Source organism: Macaca mulatta, chromosome 13 (assembly GCF_049350105.2).
Source record: "Macaca mulatta isolate MMU2019108-1 chromosome 13, T2T-MMU8v2.0, whole genome shotgun sequence".
NCBI lineage: Eukaryota > Metazoa > Chordata > Mammalia > Primates > Cercopithecidae > Macaca > Macaca mulatta.
This window is the reverse complement of record NC_133418.1, coordinates 50,660,830-50,681,562: the sequence shown is the minus strand read 5'-3', so window position 1 is coordinate 50,681,562 and position 20,733 is coordinate 50,660,830. Positions and strand designations below refer to the sequence as shown.

The window sequence follows — 20,733 nt, the reverse complement described above, 5'->3', positions numbered from 1 at the left end:
CCGTTTGGCTGGCTGTTGGTAAAAGGCCTCAGTTTCTCACCATATGGACCTCTCCGCAGGCTGCTTGAGTGTCCTCACAACATGGCTGCCTTCCCCCAGAGCAAACAAGCCAAGGGAGAGAGCAAGGAGAAAGCCACTGTGCATTACATGATGTATTCTCTGAAACTGAAGGTCACTTTCACTTTATTCTGGGTTTTTTTTTTTTTTTTTTTTTTTTTTTTAGACAGAGTCTCGCTCTGTCGCCCAGGCTGGAGTGCAGTGGCACAATCTTGGCTCACTGCAATTTCTGCCTCCTGGGTTCAAGCAATTCTCCTGCCTCAGCCTCCTGAGTAGCTGGGATTACTGGTGCATGCCGCCATGCCTGGCTAATTTTTGTATTTTTAGTAGAGACGGGGTTTCACCATGTTGGTCAAGCTGGTCTCGAACTCCTGACCTTGTGATCCATGCCCCCCGCCCCACCCCTTGGCCTCCCAAAGTGCTGGGATTACAGGTGTGAGCCACCACACCTGGCCTATTCTGTTCTTTAGATCACTATGTTGAGCCCACTCTTAAGAGAAAGACAAATAGGTTCCACGCAGGGAATCAGTGTGTCTAATTTTGAGGTCTCTCCATTCTCACTGACCACTGCCATCCTGCTGGCCTCTGGGATTCCAAGCTTGGGTGTTTCCTCACCACATCACCTGAAAGCCATCCCTGGAGTGTCTAGCTGTTTCAGAGATGGCTCGGGCCTTCAGGCATAGTTCTGTTTTGTCCCATCCTTCTCAGCTCTGATACAACTGAGTGACTCTACTCTTTGTAAGAAAGGCAGTTCTCACTGGGCGCGGTGGCTCAAGCCTGTAATCCCAGCGCTTTGGGAGGCCGAGACGGGCGGATCACGAGGTCAGGAGATCAAGACCATCCTGGCTAACACGGTGAAACCCCGTCTCTCCTAAAAAATACAAAAAACTAGCCGGGCGAGGTGGCGGGCACCTGTAGTCCCAGCTACTCGGGAGGCTGAGGCAGGAGAATGGCGTGAACCCGGGAGGCGGAGCTTGCAGTGAGCTGAGATCCGGGCACTCCAGCCTGGGTGACAGAGCGAGACTCTGTCTCAAAAAAAAAAAAAAAAAAAAAGAAAGGCAGTTCTCCCCTGGCAGGTACCAATCCCTCCCAACCCCACTGTGCAGACAGAGAATATGTTACAATTACAAAATGGGGGCACAGTATATGAACAGAATATTTGAAATTTTTTTCTGCCCCCAAAAACCTGGGGCCCAAGGTTGTTATATCTTCATGTCCTCATTTCTTAGGGAGGTACCTTCAGAACCAATAGTGACCGCTAACTTCTCTGGTGGTCGGTTCCTTGAAAGGCAAAGGAGTGTGAGAGAGGAGTGGATGGTCAACCTCCCACTGCCATGGTAACGGGGGTGCTGGCTGATGGGAGCAGCAAATAATTTAATGAAAGGGTGTGGGGCAGTCACAAGATGTCTGGGAACACTGGCGGGCCAGCTGCTGAAAACAGGGACAAGGAAAGCTCCGTGGCTGGAGCCCAAACCACAGACACCGCAACCACTACCAGACTCCAGAGATAGCAGCTTCTAGCACTCCATCAGCTGCCACCACCACCATCCAGAACACCAGATGTTGTAGCCATGGCTGCAGCAGGAATGGATGTCCCACCGTCCCTGCTCCTCAGTGTCACTTGCTCCCAAGTTCAGGGCAGGTCCATCTGATTGGCTGAGTCTGGAACGTCTGCCTGTGCCTCAGCACAGGACTTGGGGTGTCATGCAGCTCCACACTGGGTGAGGAAAAGAACCCGGATCCTGGCACCCCCAAATCCTCAGAGTCCGTTTCACAGCATAAGAAATTGAGGGTCCCAGATCATTCACGTAAGAAGTTTAGAGGGGGAAGAAAAGAATGATAAAGGAAAAGAACAGCAATAGCAAAGGATCTTTTCTTTGTTTCAGTAAGATGAAGAAGCCTCAGCAGTTTCGTGGGGGGAAGAAACAGGAAAACCTCTTTACAAGACAAAAAGCTGGCACTGCATTCTCTCTCTGTAGCAGCAGGACAGAACTGTCTAAAGACAAGACCCCTTTGGCCAAAGTAAAGGAACCTGAAATATTACTAATGACCCTTCAAAAGCTTCAGTTGTTTGTTTCCTTTAATTAACATCTAAATAGATTATACATCTTCTATAATTATAATATGGAAATGTATATGAGCAAAATATATAAATTTTTTGGTGAATGCTTAGGGAAGAATGATGTTAGTCAAGTTCATCCGAGGTCTTAAGCAGCAGCATCTATGCAGCCAGGGCGTGGTCAGCGTTTGGGGACAGAGGTAAATATCCGTAATCCATGCATCTCTTTGATTTCTTCTTTTAGTGCCTAAGTAAGAAAACAGCATCATCAGTTTTTGTGTATTTGACATTGGTTACAGCAATTCTCTGAGAGTATTTTTATACAGCTCTACATCTGAAGGAGACTTTGTGCTTTGTTTAAGCAATTTTTCCTTTTTCTGAAAAACAATTTTTTTAATCAATAATATCTAACATGATTTAAAGATCCAAAAGTACAAAAAGGCATACAGGGAAGTCTCCCTCCTACACCTGTCCATCTTCCCAGTTTCCACCCCCCATTCCCAAAAGAACTGTTGTTAGTTTCTTGTGTATTTTTTTTTTTTTTTTGAGTCAGGGTCTCACCCTAGCACCCAAGTTGGAGTGAGGTGGTACAATTCGGCTTACTGCAACCTCCGCCTCCTGGGCTCAAACAATCCTCCTGCTTCAGCTTCCCTAGTAGCTGGGGCTACAGGCACAGGCCACCATGCCTGGCTAATTTTTTATTTTTTGTAGAGACAGAGTGTCACTATATTGCCCAGGCTGGTCTTGAACTCCTGGACTGGAGCAATCTGTCTTGGCTTCCCAAAGTGCTGGAATTACAAGCGTGAGCCACCGTGCCTGGCCGGTTTCTTGTGTATCTTTACAGGGATTTAAAAATGCATATTCACCAGGCATATTCAAGCTAATATATTTCACCCCATGATCTTTTAAAATGCAAATGGTTAACATTTCAAACACATTACACTAAGCTTGTCCAACCCACAGCCCAGCCCATGACAGCTTTGAATGTGGCCTAATACAAATTCATAAAATTTCATAAAACATTTTGAGATAAAAAAAAATTTTTTTTAAAAGCTCATCAGCTATCATTAGTGTTAGTATATTTTATGTGTGGCCCAAGGAAGCCAAAGGATTGGACGCCCCTGCTCTACCCCTGCTCTACACTTTGCTCCTCCCCTAAACATCTACCTTGGAGATCTTTCTATGTTAGGCATGTATGGGTGTCCTGATTCTTTTTTGCATCAGCATAGTATTCCATTATATGAATGTATTATAACTTTTCAACCTGTCCCCGAGTGAACTTTTATGCTGCTTCCTGTATTTTGTTATTTTGAGCATCAAGCATTCTTTAAAATGAGCTGTTCTTTAAAATCATACCAATTAGCACAAATTCCCCAATGGTCAGAGCAGGAAATAAAGTTTCAAAGGAATTACGGGACTTGTTTTCAGGCTACAAATGGTGTCAGAGCCCAAATCTGAAGGAACCACCAGAGTCAAATAGATATCTGGCCCCTGTAGTGCTGGGAGAGAGGTTACAGAATCAGAGAGGGGCTTGGACCTCTCAAGTTTATAATCAGTACAGAGGAAAAATAAGACCCTTTTATACTAGGCCAAAATCTGATTATCATAGTAGAGTGGACATTTTTCTCTTCCAGTCTGTTTAGTGAGCTCCTTCTCTTGGTAATAATCCCTTTTCTACTTTATTGTACACTTCGGGTGGAACTACCAATTGGTCTGATATTGAGGTCATGATGTGCCACTGGCCCAGCCTATGACTGGACCGGGGTGGCACATGACCCAAATTGGGCCACTTAGAATCTCCCTGGGGATTTTTGAGAGTGGAGCCTTGTGTCTTGGGCCAATATGCTATGATATCAATTGGAAGTGGCCATGGACCATGTTTCCCACCAAGGAGAGAAAGCCCATCTTTAGCATGAGAAAAGGAGACCAACACAGGGAAAGAAGCTGAAAGCTGAGAGAGAGAGAGAGAGAGAGACAGGAATCTAGATATACCAGAAACCAGATAATTTTGTTACATGGGCCAAATAATTCCCTTTGTTTGCTTATGCTAATTTTAACTTGGTCTCTGTCACTTACAACATAAAGAATCCTAATATATGTGGTCAGGTTTATAGATCCTTAGATACAATCTAGTCCTATCCCTGTATTTTATTAAAAAAAAAAAAATAGAGTCTACTCCTTGCCAAAGTCGGCAGACAAGTGAGTAATGGAATCAGGATATGAACCCAGGTATCCTGAGGTCCTGGCCACACCTGGTTTCCATCATGTTCCTGACTTGCCCTGATCCAGGAGCTCCCGTTGTGTTGGGGGACAATGAGCTGCCCCACTTGGCCTACACTGCACACCCTCCAACTCCACAATCAAGTGCAGGGCCCTCGACTCTGCAAACAGGCAGAAATGTCCCTGGAAAAAGCCTCCTATCACTGGGCGAAGGTCCCTGGGCCACTTGCTCTCTGCAGGCGTGGAATGCTCCCTAGAGACTGTGTCTGTGCCTGGGCCACAACAGCCTCTCCTCCTTATGTCCACTTGGCTGGGTGAGGGCCCAGTCACACCTTCATGTGACTGACCCTGGACAGAGGAACCTTCTGGGCTTCACCCCCTCAGGCCCTGCACACTCCGCCTCCCTGATGCCTTCTCCCTGCATTCTGTGCAGCCCCTGAGGACTTCCCAATACACACTACAGTCCCTTACAGCCACACAAGGTCTGAGAGATCACCTCGGTCACTCCACAGTTAAGGAAACGGGCCCTGCTGGGGGAATTGACTTGGCCAAAGTCCCATAGGTAATAAGAAGCAGCTTAGATAAACAATCTTAAGCACCTGCCATGCCCACAGCACTATAGCAGGTGCTGGGGACACAGAGGAAACGGCGTGGGAAAGTAATGAAAAAGGTAAGAGAAAGTAGCACAAGTCCAACACCAATGGACTGAATGCGGGCAGCAGTGGCCTGCCAGACTCCAGCCCGCACAGCCCTGCTTCTGGTGTTCGAGGTAAGCTACTGCACTGGTGACTAGGGTGGACGCACAAGGGCCACACACAGGAGGCAGCCCTGGAGCTGGACAGCCAGAAATGGAGCAGGCAAGAGCGACAGGGCATCTGGCTCAGGACAGAAAGTGAGGAGAGGCTGAGAAGCTCCCGTGATTCACTGAGGTAGGCACATGTCAGGGAGACTGAGGCAGATCACATGAAGGATGGTCAATCCCAGGCTAGGAAGACTGGACTGGATTCTGGGCAAGCAGGGGAGCCATGTAAAGGCTCTGAGCAGGGGAAAGACATTGGTGGAGGCGCCTTAGGGGAGGGTAATCCCCAAAGCTGGAAAGAGGCCGGAGGCGGGGAGACGGCAATAACTGTTTAGCAACTGCCTTCCACGTGGCCGGCACGATGCTGGGCACCTGTGGTCAATGCCTCATGCAATATTTGCCAATATGAGGCTCAGATCTCACCTCTGTCCACCTCAAAAGGCAACTCAGTGCTCACCACAACTACCTACTCTGCCCTTGCTGCCACCTCCCCAGGATGGCAGGAGGACAGGTAGGGAGGTGCTCCTGGTACAGAACCCTCAGTATCTACGCCTCCTGGGGCCTGGCCCACAGCAAATGCCCAGTGAGTATTTCCCAAGAGATGCACTGGGGCCTGGGAGAGGCCAAGCCCCATGCAGCAGGGTCCCAGAGGAACGAGTCCACTCCTGAGGGTGCCGGCAGGGGGGGCCCCCTCCAGGGAATCCCACAGGGACCGTCTGATGGGAAGCTCAGGAGGGATGCCAGTATCGGATGGGTTGGGTGACATTTTCAGGCCTTTTGGACAGAAAATTCTGATTCTATAGCACCAGGATGAACATTACTACGCACAGGGTGAGTAGGCAAAATAGATGAGGCAAGCTTCACTCTGGCAGGACACCAGCCCCCCACCCAAACAGCCTGGGCATGAGAGCATCTGGATGGGGCACCTACCCCACCCCTACCTCACTCCTGAAGAGACCAGCTGGCCCTGGGAGTGGAGTCCAGTTACCGCCTTGCCTTCCCCTTGATTCCAGGTCTCTGCCTTCTCTTAGGGCAGTGCCTGTCAGAATCCCATTCCCAACAGCTGTCCTGAGCAGGGCAGCTCCAGGTCCCGGCTCAGACCCTGCCAGCCAACAGACTTGCTCCTGAAGATTTTCATTTTCATCATTCTCATGCGACTGTCAAAGCCAACATCCCCAAACTTAAATCATCTAAAATTGCCTATGACCAAGTCCATATATTTTAACACAAGTGTCAGCCCCCTAAGAATATACTGTGGCCAGGCTCAGGGGACCCCCTCATGTCAGCTGCCTGCAGACACCCAGTGTGGAGCTGCATGACACCCCAAGTCCTGAGCCAGAAGGGCTGTTCTGACTGGGAGTGGAGGAGAGGCCTCTAGAGTAACTCAGGATGCAGCTGCTCCGGGCGCAGTGGCTCACACCTGTAATCCCAACACTTAGGGAGGCCGAGGCAGGAAGATCGCCAAAGAGTTGAAGACCAGCCTGAGCAGCATAGTGGAACCTCATCTCTATATAAATATAAAAATGTATATTCTTAAGGCCAGGCATGGTGGCTCATGCCTGTAATCCCAGCACTTTGGGAGGCCGAGGCAGGTGGATCACCTGAAGTCAGGAGTTCGAGACCAGCCTGGTCAACATGGTGAAACCCTGTCTTTACTAAAAATACTAAAATTAGCCGGGCGTGGTGGTGGGCGCCTATAATGCCAGCTACTTGGGAGGCTGAGGCAGGAGAATTGCTTGAACCCAGGAGGCAGAGGTTACAGTGAGCCAAGATAGCGCCACTGTACTCCAGCCTGGGTGACAAAGTGAGACTCCATGGGAATAAAAAAAAAAAAAAGTATATATTTTTACAAGTGCCCCAATGTCAGGATGTGAGTTCTCCAAAACGGAGCGCCTTTGAGATACTAAAATTTAATTTCTATGGGTAAGCCAATAAGAAAACACAAGCCAACTCTCCTCACTGTCTGCAAACTCTCAAGAGATACTGACTGGGCTCCTTCCATGTGCCAGGTCCTTTGTTAGGTGTGGGGGACACAGCCCCGCCCTGCACTAAGCCTGCTTTCCAGGCGAAATGAAGGACAGTGGCTGGGCTGTCTACTCAGGAAGTGTGAGGAGAGGTACATGTTGCTGTAGGGGACCAGAGGACACTTTAATCCCAAGACCGTGAGCTGACACTCCCCCAAACTGTGGGAATCACAGCCTTTCCCCACCCCAGACTGCTGCAGCTTCCTTCCAGTGTTGGAGATGACAATGATGGTGATGGTGGTCACATTTATGAAAGGCTTACTCTGTGTCGGGCACTGTTGTCAGTGCTCAATGTGTACTTTATCACGAATCCTCACAGCAATGCTTTGAAGCAAGCACTGTTACTCTCAATTAGGAAACTGAGGCAAAGGGTAGGGTTGAAAAACTTGCTCAAGGTCACATGGCTAGAAAGTAGCAAAGCCCAGATTTGAAAGTGGGAAGTCCAATTGCAGAATCTGCTTCCTTAGCCACTTGTAACTGTGGCTTCAGGCCAAGGGACACACTCAAATTACCAGCACCCGTGGGTCCAGTCTCACCAGGTGGCTTGTACAGAGATCTGAGAATAAAACCCAACGTGCCACGGGTTGGGGATCATCTGGGTCAGCCAGGTCTTCCCTGTCTCATCTTCTACCTTGATTCTGACCCCAGAGATCACATGGGGCTGGAAGAGTTTCCAGGAGGGCTCAGTGATTGGAGCACCCAGCAGACCACCAGCATGCCTTAGGGCTGTAGGGGTCACATCCACTGCAGAGGGCTAGGTTCCATGAGAAACACAAAGATGGATCCCAAAGGGCACTGGTCCACAGAGGGCTGACAGGTTGCAGGGTCAGACAGCAGGAATGTCAGTTTTCAGGACACAAACGGAAACCAGCAACAGCCAAAAAAGGGAGCCAGGGAGGGCGGGGGAAGGGCATTCATTCCCTGCTGGGGAGGGAGGGGAGGCAGCATTTGAGCTGAGTGGAGGACGGAAGGAAGGGCAACCCAGGCAGGAGGTCCATTCTGGGCAAATGCCCAGATAGAGAGAGACCAGCAGGCAGAGGCCGGCTGGGAGGGTGCACACAGAGAAGGGCGGGGGAAACGCGTGAACAGCAGTCTAGGACACCTGAACTTGATGCATGAGAGGCCACCGAACAGATGCTCATTACCAGTGCTGTGCTTTACAAAAATAACACTAGTTCACAATGGCAAGACCTTCCAGAATGATGCCAAACACACCCAGTGAGGGGCAAAGTCATAGGTACAGGAACAAGGGTCAAAGTTGTTATAAGTTCCAATTAAAATAAATATGGATAATATTTAAACTGAGCCTTAGGCTGGTTGACCATGATGTTCCAGAACCCAAATGTTCTGTCACTGGGTCTGGGGCAGCTGTAGCCATTCTCACTCATGCCATGCACCAACTCACCCATCTGTAAAGCGGTCCCAAAGAGAGGCCAAAAAGCCCTCTTCAGATCTACAAAAACATGCATCTTTTAGCACTGTCTGTGTTTAGATATCCTCATCAATATGTGACAATAACAGTAAACATTAGTAGCATTATACAAGGACATACGAAATCACTATTGGGAGGCCTGGCTTCAATTTTGAATAAAATTCCTATTTGCCACAATGCAGATACTCCCAGATTCGATTTTTCTCAGGTCTTGAGTCCTGTTTCGTGACTGTGGTACTGCATTATTCTTTCCTGCAACTGATAGCAAAAACCACCATCCATGCTTGGCAGGCCCTTTTGGAGGCTGAAGGCCAGTGGCAAGGGGCACTGTTGCCTCTACTGACCTGATTAACCATCTGGTGCTGCTGGACAGTTCTCTTCTCCTTAAATTCTTCTGATTCAATTTTAATTTCATACATCGCCCCACAACCTCCTAAAATAAACACGATTCAAAAGCATTTCAATTATTAAGTCATGGCAGCCATGGTCCCATATGTCCTCGAAGTACTGTACAATCCAAAGGTCTGAATATTATCATTCAGCACAAAGGAAAGTTGCTAAGACCATTAGGAAAAGATCATGGCTTCCAATCTGACCACATGCTCCTCCTGACAGGTTGCCACAATCCAAAATGTGCTCTTCCTTTTGCGAGGCAGCTGCACCACCCAGGGTTATCACTTGCGGGCAGGAAAGATAAGGCATAAAGCATGGACAACCTAGGGAGTGGAGAGTGTTTCCTTTTTTTTTTTTTTTTTGAGATGGAGTCTCGCTGTGTCTCCCAGGCTGGAGTGCAGAGGCGTGATCTCGGCTCACTGCAAGCTCCGCCTCCCGGGTTCACGCCATTCTCCCGCCTCAGCCTCCCAAGTAGCTGGGACTACAGGCGCCGCCACCACGCCCGGCTAGTTTTTTGTATTTTTAGTAGAGATGGGGTTTCACCACGTTAGCCAGGATAGTCTCGATCTCCTGACCTCGTGATCCACCCGCCTCGGCCTCCCAAAGTGCTGGGATTACAGGCTTGAGCCACCGTGCCCGGCCGACAGTGTTTCCTTTCACGAGGCCAATAAACACCACAGAAGAGGATGAGAAGGATGGAATTTCAGTGTTCCACCTTCCAAAGGACCGACGATCATTTTTTTTGAAGGGCAAAAATACACCACAATTTGATTTGAAAACTGTGTAATACTATCCAAAGAAAAGAAAGAACCAGGGGAGCATGAGAGCCGGGGACACAGCAAACATGCTATGCATGGAGCTGCTCGTGGCTATCTCTAGCACTGCTGGGTCCACAGCACAGCATCCAGGGTTTCATCCTGGGTTTTGGGGGAGAACTTTTTGGTGAAGCCCTCGAGCCAGAGCTTGGTGGACCATCCACCCCCTGCCTGAGCTTTCCTCCACCTGGTTGGAGAGCTGGTGCTGATGAATGATGATAAACACATAGCTCTAGCATGAAATAACACGGGCAAGAAAATGTCCCCTGCATGATTAACACAGCCAGGCCATTGTACGAGAGGTGCACTGTACTCCACAGGTTTCGTTCTGCTTCTTTTTTTTTTGAGATGGAGTCGTGCTCTGTCACCGAGGCTGGAGTGCAGTGGCACGATCTGGGCTCACTGCAACCTCTGCCTCCTGGCTTCATGCCATTCTCCTGCCTCAGCCTCCTGAGTAGCTGGGATTACAGGCGCCCGCCACCATGCCCGGCTAAATTTTTTTTTTGTATTTTTAGTAGAGACAGGGTTTCACCATGTTAGCCAAGATGGTCTCGATCTCCTGACCTCGTGATCTGCCTATCTCGGCCTCCCAAAGGACTGGGATTACAGGTGTGAGCCACCACGCCTGGCCTGTTGTTTCTCTTATAATGTTAGAGAGTCCAAGTTTTGGTTAAACCCAGGTTCTCAGCCTCAACTCCCCTTCTGCACTCTGTCCAGGACTGCGCAGAGCCAGAGCTGGATCAAGCTTTAACTCTGCCCTGGGCCTGGGGCAAGTTCAGGACCTGGTAACATCAAGGCCTCAGCATTGTCCCAAGACCCCTGCAAAGCCCTCACCTGATGTACCATTCCAGCAGATGGTTTTTTTTTTTGTTTTTTTTGAGACGGAGTCTCGCTGTGTCCCCCAGGCTGGAATACAGTGGCGCGATCTCGGCTCACTGCGAGCTTCGCCTCCCGGGTTCACGCCATTCTCCTGCCTCAGCCTCCTGAGTAGCTGGGACTACAGGCGCCCACTACCGCGCCCGGCTAATTTTTTGTATTTTTAGTAGAGACGGGGTTTCACCGTGGTCTCGATCTCCTGACCTTGTGATCCGCCCGCCTCGGCCTCCCAAAGTGCTAGGATTACAGGCGTGAGCCACCGTGCCCGGCCACGTTTTTTTTTTTTTTTTTGAGACGGAGTTTTGCTCTTGTCCCCCAGGCTGGAGTGCAGTGGTGCAATCTCAGCTCACTACAACCTCTGCCTCCTGGGTTCAAGCGATTCTCCTGCCTCAGCCTCCCAAGTAACTGGGATTACAGGCGTCTGCCACCATGCCTGGCTAATTTTTTTTTTTTTTTTTTTTTTGTATTTCTGTTGAGATGGGGTTTCACCATGTTGGCCAGGCTGGTCTCAAACTCCTGACCTCAGGTATCCACCTGCCTCAGCCTCCCAGAGTGCTGGGATTACAGACATGAGCCACTGTGCCCAGCCCCAGCAGATTTTTTTTTTTTTTCTGGAGACACAGTCTCACTCTGTCACCCAGGCTGAGTGCAGTGGCACAATCTTGGCTCACTGCAACCTCTGCCTCCTGGGTTCAAGCAAGTCTCCTGCCTCAGCCTCTTGAGTAGCTGGGACTACAGGTGTGCACCACCACGCCCGATTAATTTTTGTATTTTTAGTAGAGATGGGGTTTCACCACGTTGGCCAGGCTGGTCTTGAACTCCTGACCTCGTGATCTACCTGCCTCAGCCTCCCAAAGTGCTAGGATTATAGGCGTGAGCCACTGTGCCCAAACCCAGCAGATCTTTAGATCATTTTATTCCCTGTAGTTTCCAGAATAGAATCTACTTTCTAAACTTTCTCCCCAATCCTTGGAAATGTTATGTTCTCAGTAAAGTCAGTGAGCCCTTGTGGCAATGCTGAGTGGCAAAGGCTGCTTCTGGGTGTGGAGAGATTCAGGCTGATGCCTATCCAGCGGCCCACGCCACGGGTCGTTCTGTGTGTATGTGCGTGTGTATGTGTGGATAAAGGGCCTATCTTCCCCATCCTGCGGGTGCAGAAGTTGCTTCTCCAGACTGCTCCTAACACACTGCCAGCCTGAACTTCTAGGTGCCAGTGGCCGCCTGAGAAGGACAGAGCTTGGCTGGGGCTGGTAACTGGCCTTAGGACAGGGTCTCCCCTGAGTCCTGGTTCTGGTTCCAGTTCCATTGTCTCTTCCCTATGAGGAACTGGGCAGTTCCTTTGGCCTCTCTGGGCTCGTTTCTTGGGGAAAGTAAGGCAGCTGAAGAAAACCTTTCTGGGGTCCACTCCAGCTCTGATATCCCAGGGCGTCAGAAGAATGGGGGAAAATGAAAGCAAAACCTATTCAAAGTCAAATGACAGACTGTGGACCTGAGCTCTGGGGTGACAGAGAGGGACCTTGTCCGAGCTGAGCCAGGCTGGCAACCTTGAGTCCTCCCAACTGCGCCTTGTCCTCAGTTTCCCTCTGATGTTTCTGAATCCTGACTGCCATCCCATGAGGTGGGGGCAGCCGAGCTCCATCTGTCCAGCAGCAACACATCTTGAGAAGCCACTCACCAGCAGCAAGCCCCCTCCTCCAAGCCCCTGACCCTCTGTCCTTCCAAAGGGCAAAATCTTATCAAAGTGCCGTGGGAAGAATGAGAGAAACCTTACCTGAAATGTCAGTGACTTTTATAGCTGTAGCTCGTGGGAACTTTTCTTTGAGAATTTGGGTCACTCTGAGCTCCCCCTCAGTCTGGGTGGCAAACATCCGATGGTGAAGTGGAAGCTGCCACAGAACAGAGAGGAAGGTCAGGGCAAAGGAAGATGCTGCTGCCCCGAGCTGGGCCACTGTGCAGGGCTGCCTGCCATTCCCCTGCAAGGCAGGCCCTGAGCCCTCGCCAGCATAGCCATGGGTTATGTCAGAGGGGCTCTGTGGTATCAGGAGTCCATGTAAGTGCCCCAGAACACAGAATAAACTTTTATTGGCGGGGAGAGGATGATTGTTAATAACTCAATTTGACTCCAGAGACAAGAGGCCCCAAACCTAATTCAAGAGATGTTTGATTCCTCATGATAATGTCGTGTGACACTATTATGCCGATAGTTTTATAGGTAAGGAAACTGAGGCACACAGTAATGTGCCCAAGGTAGAATTCATTAAGAAGATAGAGCCAGAAAAGCTAGACAACCTGCCTCAGATCCATACCACTAGGTCATTCAGCATCTACTGCCCTGGATGGTGGGGCCAAATTCCACACTCCCATCACCTTTAGGCCTGATTAACATGTCTCGCCCTCCCCAGTGGGATGTGACCTCACAGCCCACTGCTCAATTAGCCAGCTATTCTTCATCATGCACTCCTTCTCACTGGGGAGCAAAGTCAGAATTCTGTGAAAGAACCTGAAGAAGGAACATCTGTAGGTTGTTTACCACTGGCAACAACACCCCTTCCCCAATGGCTACCATGGGGAACCTATGGTTGTGTTTTTTTTGGAGACAGAGTTTTGCTCTGTTACCCAGGCTGGAGTGCAGTGGCACGATCTCAGCTCACTGCAACCTCCACCTCCCAGGTTCAAGTGATTTTCCTGCCCCAGCCTCCTGAATAGCTGGGATTCCAGGCACCCACCATCATGCTAGGCAAATTTTTGAATTTTTAATAGAGACAAGGTTTCACCATGTTGGCCTGGCTGGTCTCGAACCCCTGACCTCAGGTTATCCACCCACCTCAACCTCCCAAAATGCTAGGATTACAGGCGTGAGCCACCGTGCCTGGCCAGGGGAGCCCGTGTTTCTGATGGAACACATCTCAACATTTAGTAGTGAAGGAGCAGAAAAGCAGGTCGGCAGTCACTTGGCTGGGCTGAGTGCATGCTGAAAAGGCAAACTGGGAATGGAGTGTGGCAGGCCTTGAATGCCAGGCTAAATATTGTGGACTGTATCAGACAGGAGATGGGACTCCAGGTGATGGAACCCAGTCTCATGGTACCAAAGTAACCTGCAGGAAACAGTGCCTTCAGGAGCGAGTCAGGAGAGATGCCCAAGTAAGAGGCATTACAATGACGGAAGCACCGGGCACTGGTCCTTGACTAGACGTAGATGACAGGTTGGAGGACACCAGGGCCGTTCATGGGTGCTGGTGCTGAAGGTCCCACCCCTCTACCCCTCAGTCCTTCCTGAAAGCTCAGAGCAGGGTCCTGTGTCACAGAATCTCAGAGCACCACTCCTTTAAAATGAGCTGTGCACTGGCTCTCTCACCACTGGTCTTACAGGCCAGAAATGAGTCCGGCAGCATCCCAGAGCTGACCCCAGGGCAGGCTCTCAGAGGCACTTGGTGCCGGATGAATGAATGAGCAGGGGAAGAACTATTCAATTAGGGACAGAAATGCAGGACGGGAGAAAGGCCCAGAGTGTGATGGTCTGTATGGAGGGACAGAAACTTGATGTTCAGAGGCTGGGCAGGATTGCTGGGAGTGAGGGTGGGATGGAGCTGCTTCTGGGGGCACAATCTTGGGGGTAAAGGCGGAGAGTAACCAGATGGCAGGCAGAATCGGCAGCTACTAAGGGGTGAGAGTGGTGAGCGTTGCAGAATCCTTGGGAGAAGCCTTTTATCTTAGTGGATCTGTGGGCAGCGGCCTTTAGTGGAACAATCAACTGACATCCCCAGATGATCACTGTCCATGCTGAAAGTCACCGCAGTGGAAGAACTTCTTTTCATGCACAGGAGAAGCAGGTTCAGAACCAGGGGAGAAGGAAAATGAAAGGAAAGAGAAAGAAGGGTATGAGCTGAAGCAAAGGATGGATCAGAAACGGGGAGAGATTAGGACAGCGCGTGGGAAGTGCCCCCTGCTTGGGTTCTGCTCCGGTAGTGTGGGATTTGGAGGAGGATCAAGGTCAGAGGCCCAGTCGACCTTCCCAAGGCCCCGGCCCCGCTGCAGTCCCCCGCACCCACGCCTTGACTCTGGGGCTATGACTCCTCTCTTCTGCTCCGTAAATCAATCTTTTGCCCGCTGTACTATGACTGTTCATGTGTTCGTCCGCCTGACCTTCAACCTCCATCCAGCTCGGGAGCTCCCCCAGAGCGCGCTGGAGCTTGAAATTTCGAATGCCGTTATCGCTGAGTGAATGAATGAACGAAAGAATGAATGAATGAGAGAAAGGAAGAGGAGCCCCCCCATTGCAGGTGCTGCGCGCGCCCTCCGGGAGCTGTTCCTCAAGCCCCGACAGCCGCCGGACCCGCTGTCCCTCCGCAGCTCCCGTCGCGGGGAGAGCAGCCCCGACCCTGCCCGCGCTCACCCCGCGGATCCTGCGAAGCAGAGGCGCTGCCGCGGCCGGGCTCCATGCCGCCATGCCCGGCCGACGCGACCCGCCGCCCGAGGTCACTGTATGCCCGAAAGACGCGGAGCAGGGAACCGAGAGCCGCCGCCTTGGGAGAGGCTGCCCCCTGCCGCCCGGAGGCCATCAGCCTCCAGGCCCCGCCCCAGTCCTCAAGGCCCCGCCCCAGAGGCCTCCTGTCGCCTGGCTCCGCCCCCGGAGGCTGCCGGCCTCCCGGCCCAGCCCAGACCTCCCCTGGCCCTGGCTGACTCGCCACCCCCGACACTGCAGCGCCTGCCGGCCTCGGGGCCCCGCCCTCTGCCTTCGCTCGCGCCGCGCTCCTTCAGCCTCCCCAGGGCCTGTTTCACGGATGGGGTCCCCTTGCCCGCGTGAATATCTTCCTCCTCAGCTCGGAAACACTCTAAGGTCTCAGCGACCGATACTGGCCTTCCCTCATCCGAATACCCCTCGTGCCCCGATGTACTTTTCCATTCCCACTCCACATGCTGGCAGCCTAGCTTCTAAGCTGAGGAGCTTGGCCTTCGCTCCAGGTGCTGGAAGGATTTGATTTCGCAGTTTAGAAAGATCGCTCTGCTCCTGTGAGGAGGGCGTGTAGGGGCTGCAACCAGAGACACAGTCAGAAGCTCCGAGGCTACAGCGATGGTCCAGGTGAGAATGGAGGTGCCTAACTAAACCAGTGGCGGGAGGGATGGAAGAATGAACTGAGACACTTAGGAGGTGAATGGAATCCAGCGATTGCATGTGGGGTGAGGGTGGGAAAGGTATCTGAGATGACTCCCGTTTCTGGCTTGGACAATGACTTGGATGGAGGGTTAGGTGGGAGCAGAGTAGAGTCCACGAACAGTTTTTAATTTGCCTGAGTTTAAGGTGCCACAGGACACAGCCTAACAGAGGCCCAGGTTGGAGCCATGGACCATGGAGTCATGAGAATGGAAGGGAAGCTGACGCCATGTGGGATGGGGTAGAACTGTCCGCAAATTCGTCCCGCCTCTGGAGTCTTCAGACCAGTCAAGACCGAAATTGAACCAAGCCTCTCCTCTCTATAGCTGTTATTTGTTTGCAGCACGTGGTCAGGTGGCACCCTGCAGGATTTATCAGCTTTTTGCCAACATTCTGGCCTATGCAATCAATACGTCCCTTCAGCGTTGCACTCGGATGGATTGGACCTACAGTTGTTCTATATGGATATTATCTAAATTATTTATTACAGTATTAGCTGACTCCTATCTTCTGGCCTTCAGAATTTCTCCTTTGGATCAATTACTAGCCTGTCTTACATTTTCTGCTTCATTCCTTTAAAATGTTTAGAGATGATTTGCTAACTTCTAAGTTTTCTTCATTGCAGTCAATGATGCAGTTTAAACTGTCAAAAAATGTTTTTTTCTCAAGCAGGGTAGTAGTGGTAAACCATTCCCTTGCTCTTCAGACAGCATGGTTTAGATGAGGCACACCCATCCCCAGCTCTAGGAATGGAAACAGGACCCAAGTCTGGCTAATCAGAGATTGGCTTAGGGTTGGCCCCATGATCTGAGCCAGACCAATGAGAGTTGGTAGAGGGACTTTTCTGGAACTAAAGAAATGGATCCTGGCGGGGCATGGTGACTCATGCCTGTAATCCCAGCACTTTGGGAGGCCGAGGCAGGTGGATCATCTGAGGTCAGGAGTTCGAGACCAGCCTGACCAACATGGTGAAACCCCGTCTCTACTAAAAATACAAAATTAGCCGGGCGTGGTGGTGCATGCCTGTAATCCCAGCTACTCAGGAGGCCGAGGCAGGAGAATCGCTTGAACCCGGGAGGCGGCGGTTGCAGTGAGCCAAGATGGCGCCATTGCACTCTAGCCTGGGCAACAGAGTGACTCTGTCTCAAAGAAAAAAACCAAATGGATCGTTTTCTTTTGCAACTTCTGTTTTAGAATCGGGATATATATGCAGGCTTGTTACGGAGGTATATTGCTTTTGCAACTTGTAGTTTAGAATCGGGGTATATATGCAGGCTTATTACAGAGGTATATAGCTTTTGCAACTTCTAGTTTAGAATCAGGGGTATGATGCAGGCTTGTTACAGAGGTATATTGCATGGTGCTGAGGTTGGGAGTATGAACGAATCTGTCCTTCAGGTAATGAGCATAGTACCCAACAGGTAGTTTCAACCCTTACCCCCTTCCTCCTTCCCCGTCTTGTATTCCCCAGTGTCTGTTGTTCCCAGACATTGATCTTTTTCCGCTATGTTGCTAAGCTGGTAGAAAGGCTGGAGTTGCTGGCAACCATCTTTGCAACAATGCAGGGAGAGCTACTTTGGAAATGAAGCAAGACAAAGAATAGATAAAAGGAAACAAATAAATGTTTGACTTTGCTTGTACAGCTGGAAACCAGCAATGCTGGAAATAGGCACTATAGGCAGTTTAATGGGTTTGTCACTTGTAACCAAGTGACCCATGGCAAGCTCACAGATTTGTATTGGCAGAATTCCTTCTTTTATTTAAAATGGTACTTTTGGCCAGGCAAGATGGCTCACACCTGTAATCCAAGCACTTTGGGAGGTCGAGGCGTGCGGATCACCCGAGGTCAGAAGTTCGAGAACAGCCTGGCCAACGTGGCAAAACCCCGTCTCTACTAAAAATACAAACCATTAGCTGGCTGCGGTGGCCTACCAGTTTTTTGTCTCCAAAAAAAAAAAAAGGTACTTTTGCTTATCTCTAACCTTCCTCTTCCCCATAATTTAACAATTGTCCATACTATCTGTTACTCTGAGTTGCTCTCTGCCCCATTCTCCCCCTCTTATCCTCAGTTTCCCCTAGGCTGTCAGAGCCATCTGAAATGAAAACATTTAGGTCGGGCATAGTGGTTCATGCCTGTAATCCCAGCACTTTGGGAGGCTGAGGCGGGTGGATCACCTGAGGTCAGGAGTTCGAGACCACCCTGGCCAACATGGTGAAACCCCATCTCTACTGAAAATACAAAAACTAGCCAGGCATGGTGGCGCATGCCTCTACTCGCAGCTACTCAGGAGGCTGAGGCAGGAGAATCACTTGAACCTGGGAGGCGGGGGTTGCAGTGAGCCGAGATTGAGCCACTGCACTCCAGCCTGGGCAACAGAGTGAGACTTTGTCTCAAATAAATAAAATGAAATAAAATGAAAACATTTACCACTTGAAATCCTTCAGATTCCCCATCACCTACCTACAGGCAAAACTCCCAAATTCTTTTGTACGATTTAACCACTATCTGCCTGTCCAACTGAAATCTACCCTCTACTGATATTATACTTGCACCTCCCTGCATAAGCTATGCTACAAGTTTGGTTATGCAGTTGCCCATCTTTTAAGGTTCAAGCCTTGTCTTCTCCAAAGAGCCACCTCTGACTGCCTCACAGTAAGCTTAGAGCCCGCAACTTACCTGTAACTTTTGTTGCACTTGTGGCCTTTTACAACTATGAATTTATGTATGTGTCTGTTCTCACTGGTTTATAAGCTCCATGAGGATAGAGCCTTCCTTGAGTCATCTGTTAACAGCCCAATATGGGACAAAAAGTGCATGCACTGTGATTACTGAACAGAACTGAGAGAGGCTAAGCAATTTGCGCTCCACAGGTTTAAGTCTGAACTCTTCTAGAAAAGGATTTGCGGGATGATCTGACCAATCTTGGGCTTCCAAATTAGTTCCAACAGTTCCAGTATTTCTTTTCTGACAGAAGCAAATAAGTTTTACTTTATGATTAAAACAAGTGAAATGCATTTAGTACCAGGAAATGTCAATCCTTTCTGCATCTTACTTTTTTTGCTGTGACCTTGAGATTCTCTTGTTCTCTTCAGTTGTATTGGTCCATGATCACTCATAGCTTTCATACATATATATACATCTGAAACTCAGAAAATTCATTAGGTAGGAACTCTTTGGATGCATCTCCTTTTTTAACCTCATTGGGATGATTTTTCTTTTTTTTCTTTTTTTATTTTATTTTATTTTATATTATTATTATACTTTAAGTTCTAGGGTACATGTGCATAACGTGCAGGTTTGTTACATATGTATACTTGTGCCATGTTGCTGTGCTGCACCCATCAACTCGTCAGCACCCATCAACTCGTCATTTACATCAGGTATAACTCCCAATGCAATCCCTCCCCCCTCCCCCGGGGTGATTTTTCATTGCACCATCATTTTATTTTAGAGAGCTTCCTAGCACTGCTGAGCATGCAGAATTTTTGCAAATGCAATCCAAAGACTTGCTATATACTAGCTATTTGAACTTGTCTGAGCTTATGTGGCATGGTCTAAAGAATACTGAAATATTTCTGGCATACCTCTTAATTGCAATCACTTTCTCCAGGTTGCTTTATGAATTAAATGAGATAACCTACTAAAGGACTCCAGTAAAAAGCTAAAAAGGTAGCTAGCTTTTGAGGTGCTGTGGCAGAGACTGGCATCTAGTGGCCAGTGATAATGGTGCAGGATAGTGTCTGCACCTAAGTAGGGATAGTGCAGGCTGTAATGTCCATACCTAGTGGGGACATCAATGGGGTATTTGTCAGAGATGCTCCATGGCATAGTTTGGACATTGTTTCTGACTGTGCAGGTTCAAACCCAGAGTCTGGCTCTCCCAAAGATTATCTGAGTTATTCTATTATTTTATAAAGTTTGATAGCCGGGCGCGGTTGTGGGCGCCTGTAGTCCCAGCTACTCGGGAGGCTGAGGCAGGAGAATGGCGTGAACCCGGGAGGCGGAGCTTGCAGTGAGCCGAGATCGCGCCACTGCACTCCAGCCTGGGCGACAGAGCGAGACTCCGTCTCAAAAAAAAAATAATAAAATAAAATAAAATAAAATAAAGTTTGAAACAGCCATTAGATACCCTTACAAACTTACCATTTTTGTGATGATTTTAAGCCTACTGAAAATGTCAAAAGAAATCCAAAACTGCTAGTTTACCCATAGCTTATACAAAATTAGTATTAACTAGGCCAGGTGTGGTGGCTCATGCCTGTAATCCCAGCACTTGGGGGCCAGGGCAGGCAGCTTACTTGAACTCAGGAGTTCGAGACCAGCCTAGGCAATATGGCAAAACCCCATCTTTACAAAAATTATAAAAAATTAGCCGGGCATGATGGTTCGTGCCTGTTTTCCCAGCTACTTGGGAGGCTGAGACAGGAGGATCACTTGAACCTAGAAGGTGGAGGTTGCAGTGAGCCAAGATTGTGCCACTGCACTCCAACCTGGGCAACAGAGACCCGATCTCAAAAAAATAAAATCAGTGTTAACTTGTACTATTTAGCCACATTCATTAAGTTTTTAATTTTAACTCTACTATGTCACAACCAGGAATGTACAAGAGATCTGGAGCCTGATTCACATGGCAGGAAGGAGACCACGTATTTTTGTTTGGGATGGGTTTTAGCCACTATCAGAGGAATAGTTTGTTTCTTAGGGGTTGGGTCCTAGTAGTATGATACTTAGTTCATTTAGGAACTTCCTTTTTTAAGGGCTAAGAAAACATGTTAGCTACTAAATAATATGCAAAGATAACTTTCCAAATTTAAGCTGTACTCAAAAATCCACAGAACCTGCAAAACTCTCAAGTTTCTATATTTAAATAGAAGTGTGTGTTGATATACATACTTTAATCAGTCA

The 20,733-nt window shown here is 49.3% G+C and overlaps 1 protein-coding gene and 1 long non-coding RNA gene across 15 annotated transcripts in view; one reads left to right on the top strand and one right to left on the bottom strand.

Moving 5' to 3' along the window:
* Positions 1-20,733, bottom strand: part of BOLA3 (bolA family member 3) — a 190,764-nt gene that overhangs the window by 1,477 nt on the left and 168,554 nt on the right. For 8 of the 14 annotated variants that reach the window (XM_077958503.1, XM_077958504.1, XM_077958499.1 and 5 more), the window contains exons 2-5: positions 15,069-15,140; positions 12,447-12,561; positions 8,936-9,024; positions 2,120-2,363 (exon numbers count right to left, since the gene is read on the bottom strand). In XM_077958503.1, coding sequence (XP_077814629.1) covers positions 2,298-2,363; positions 8,936-9,024; positions 12,447-12,561; positions 15,069-15,122 — 324 coding nt within the window. In that variant the 5' untranslated portion in view covers positions 15,123-15,140 and the 3' untranslated portion in view covers positions 2,120-2,297. Of the gene's footprint in view, positions 1-2,119; positions 2,364-6,946; positions 9,025-12,446; positions 12,562-13,499; positions 14,890-15,068; positions 15,165-20,733 lie in introns of those variants that run through there. The other 6 variants (XM_077958496.1, XM_077958497.1, XM_077958495.1 and 3 more) reach the window with 6 other exon arrangements.
* LOC106993013 (uncharacterized) lies at positions 15,286-18,242 on the top strand. The gene is made up of 2 exons (XR_001439181.3): positions 15,286-15,755; positions 15,975-18,242. It is a non-coding gene; the product is annotated as an uncharacterized LOC106993013 (long non-coding RNA).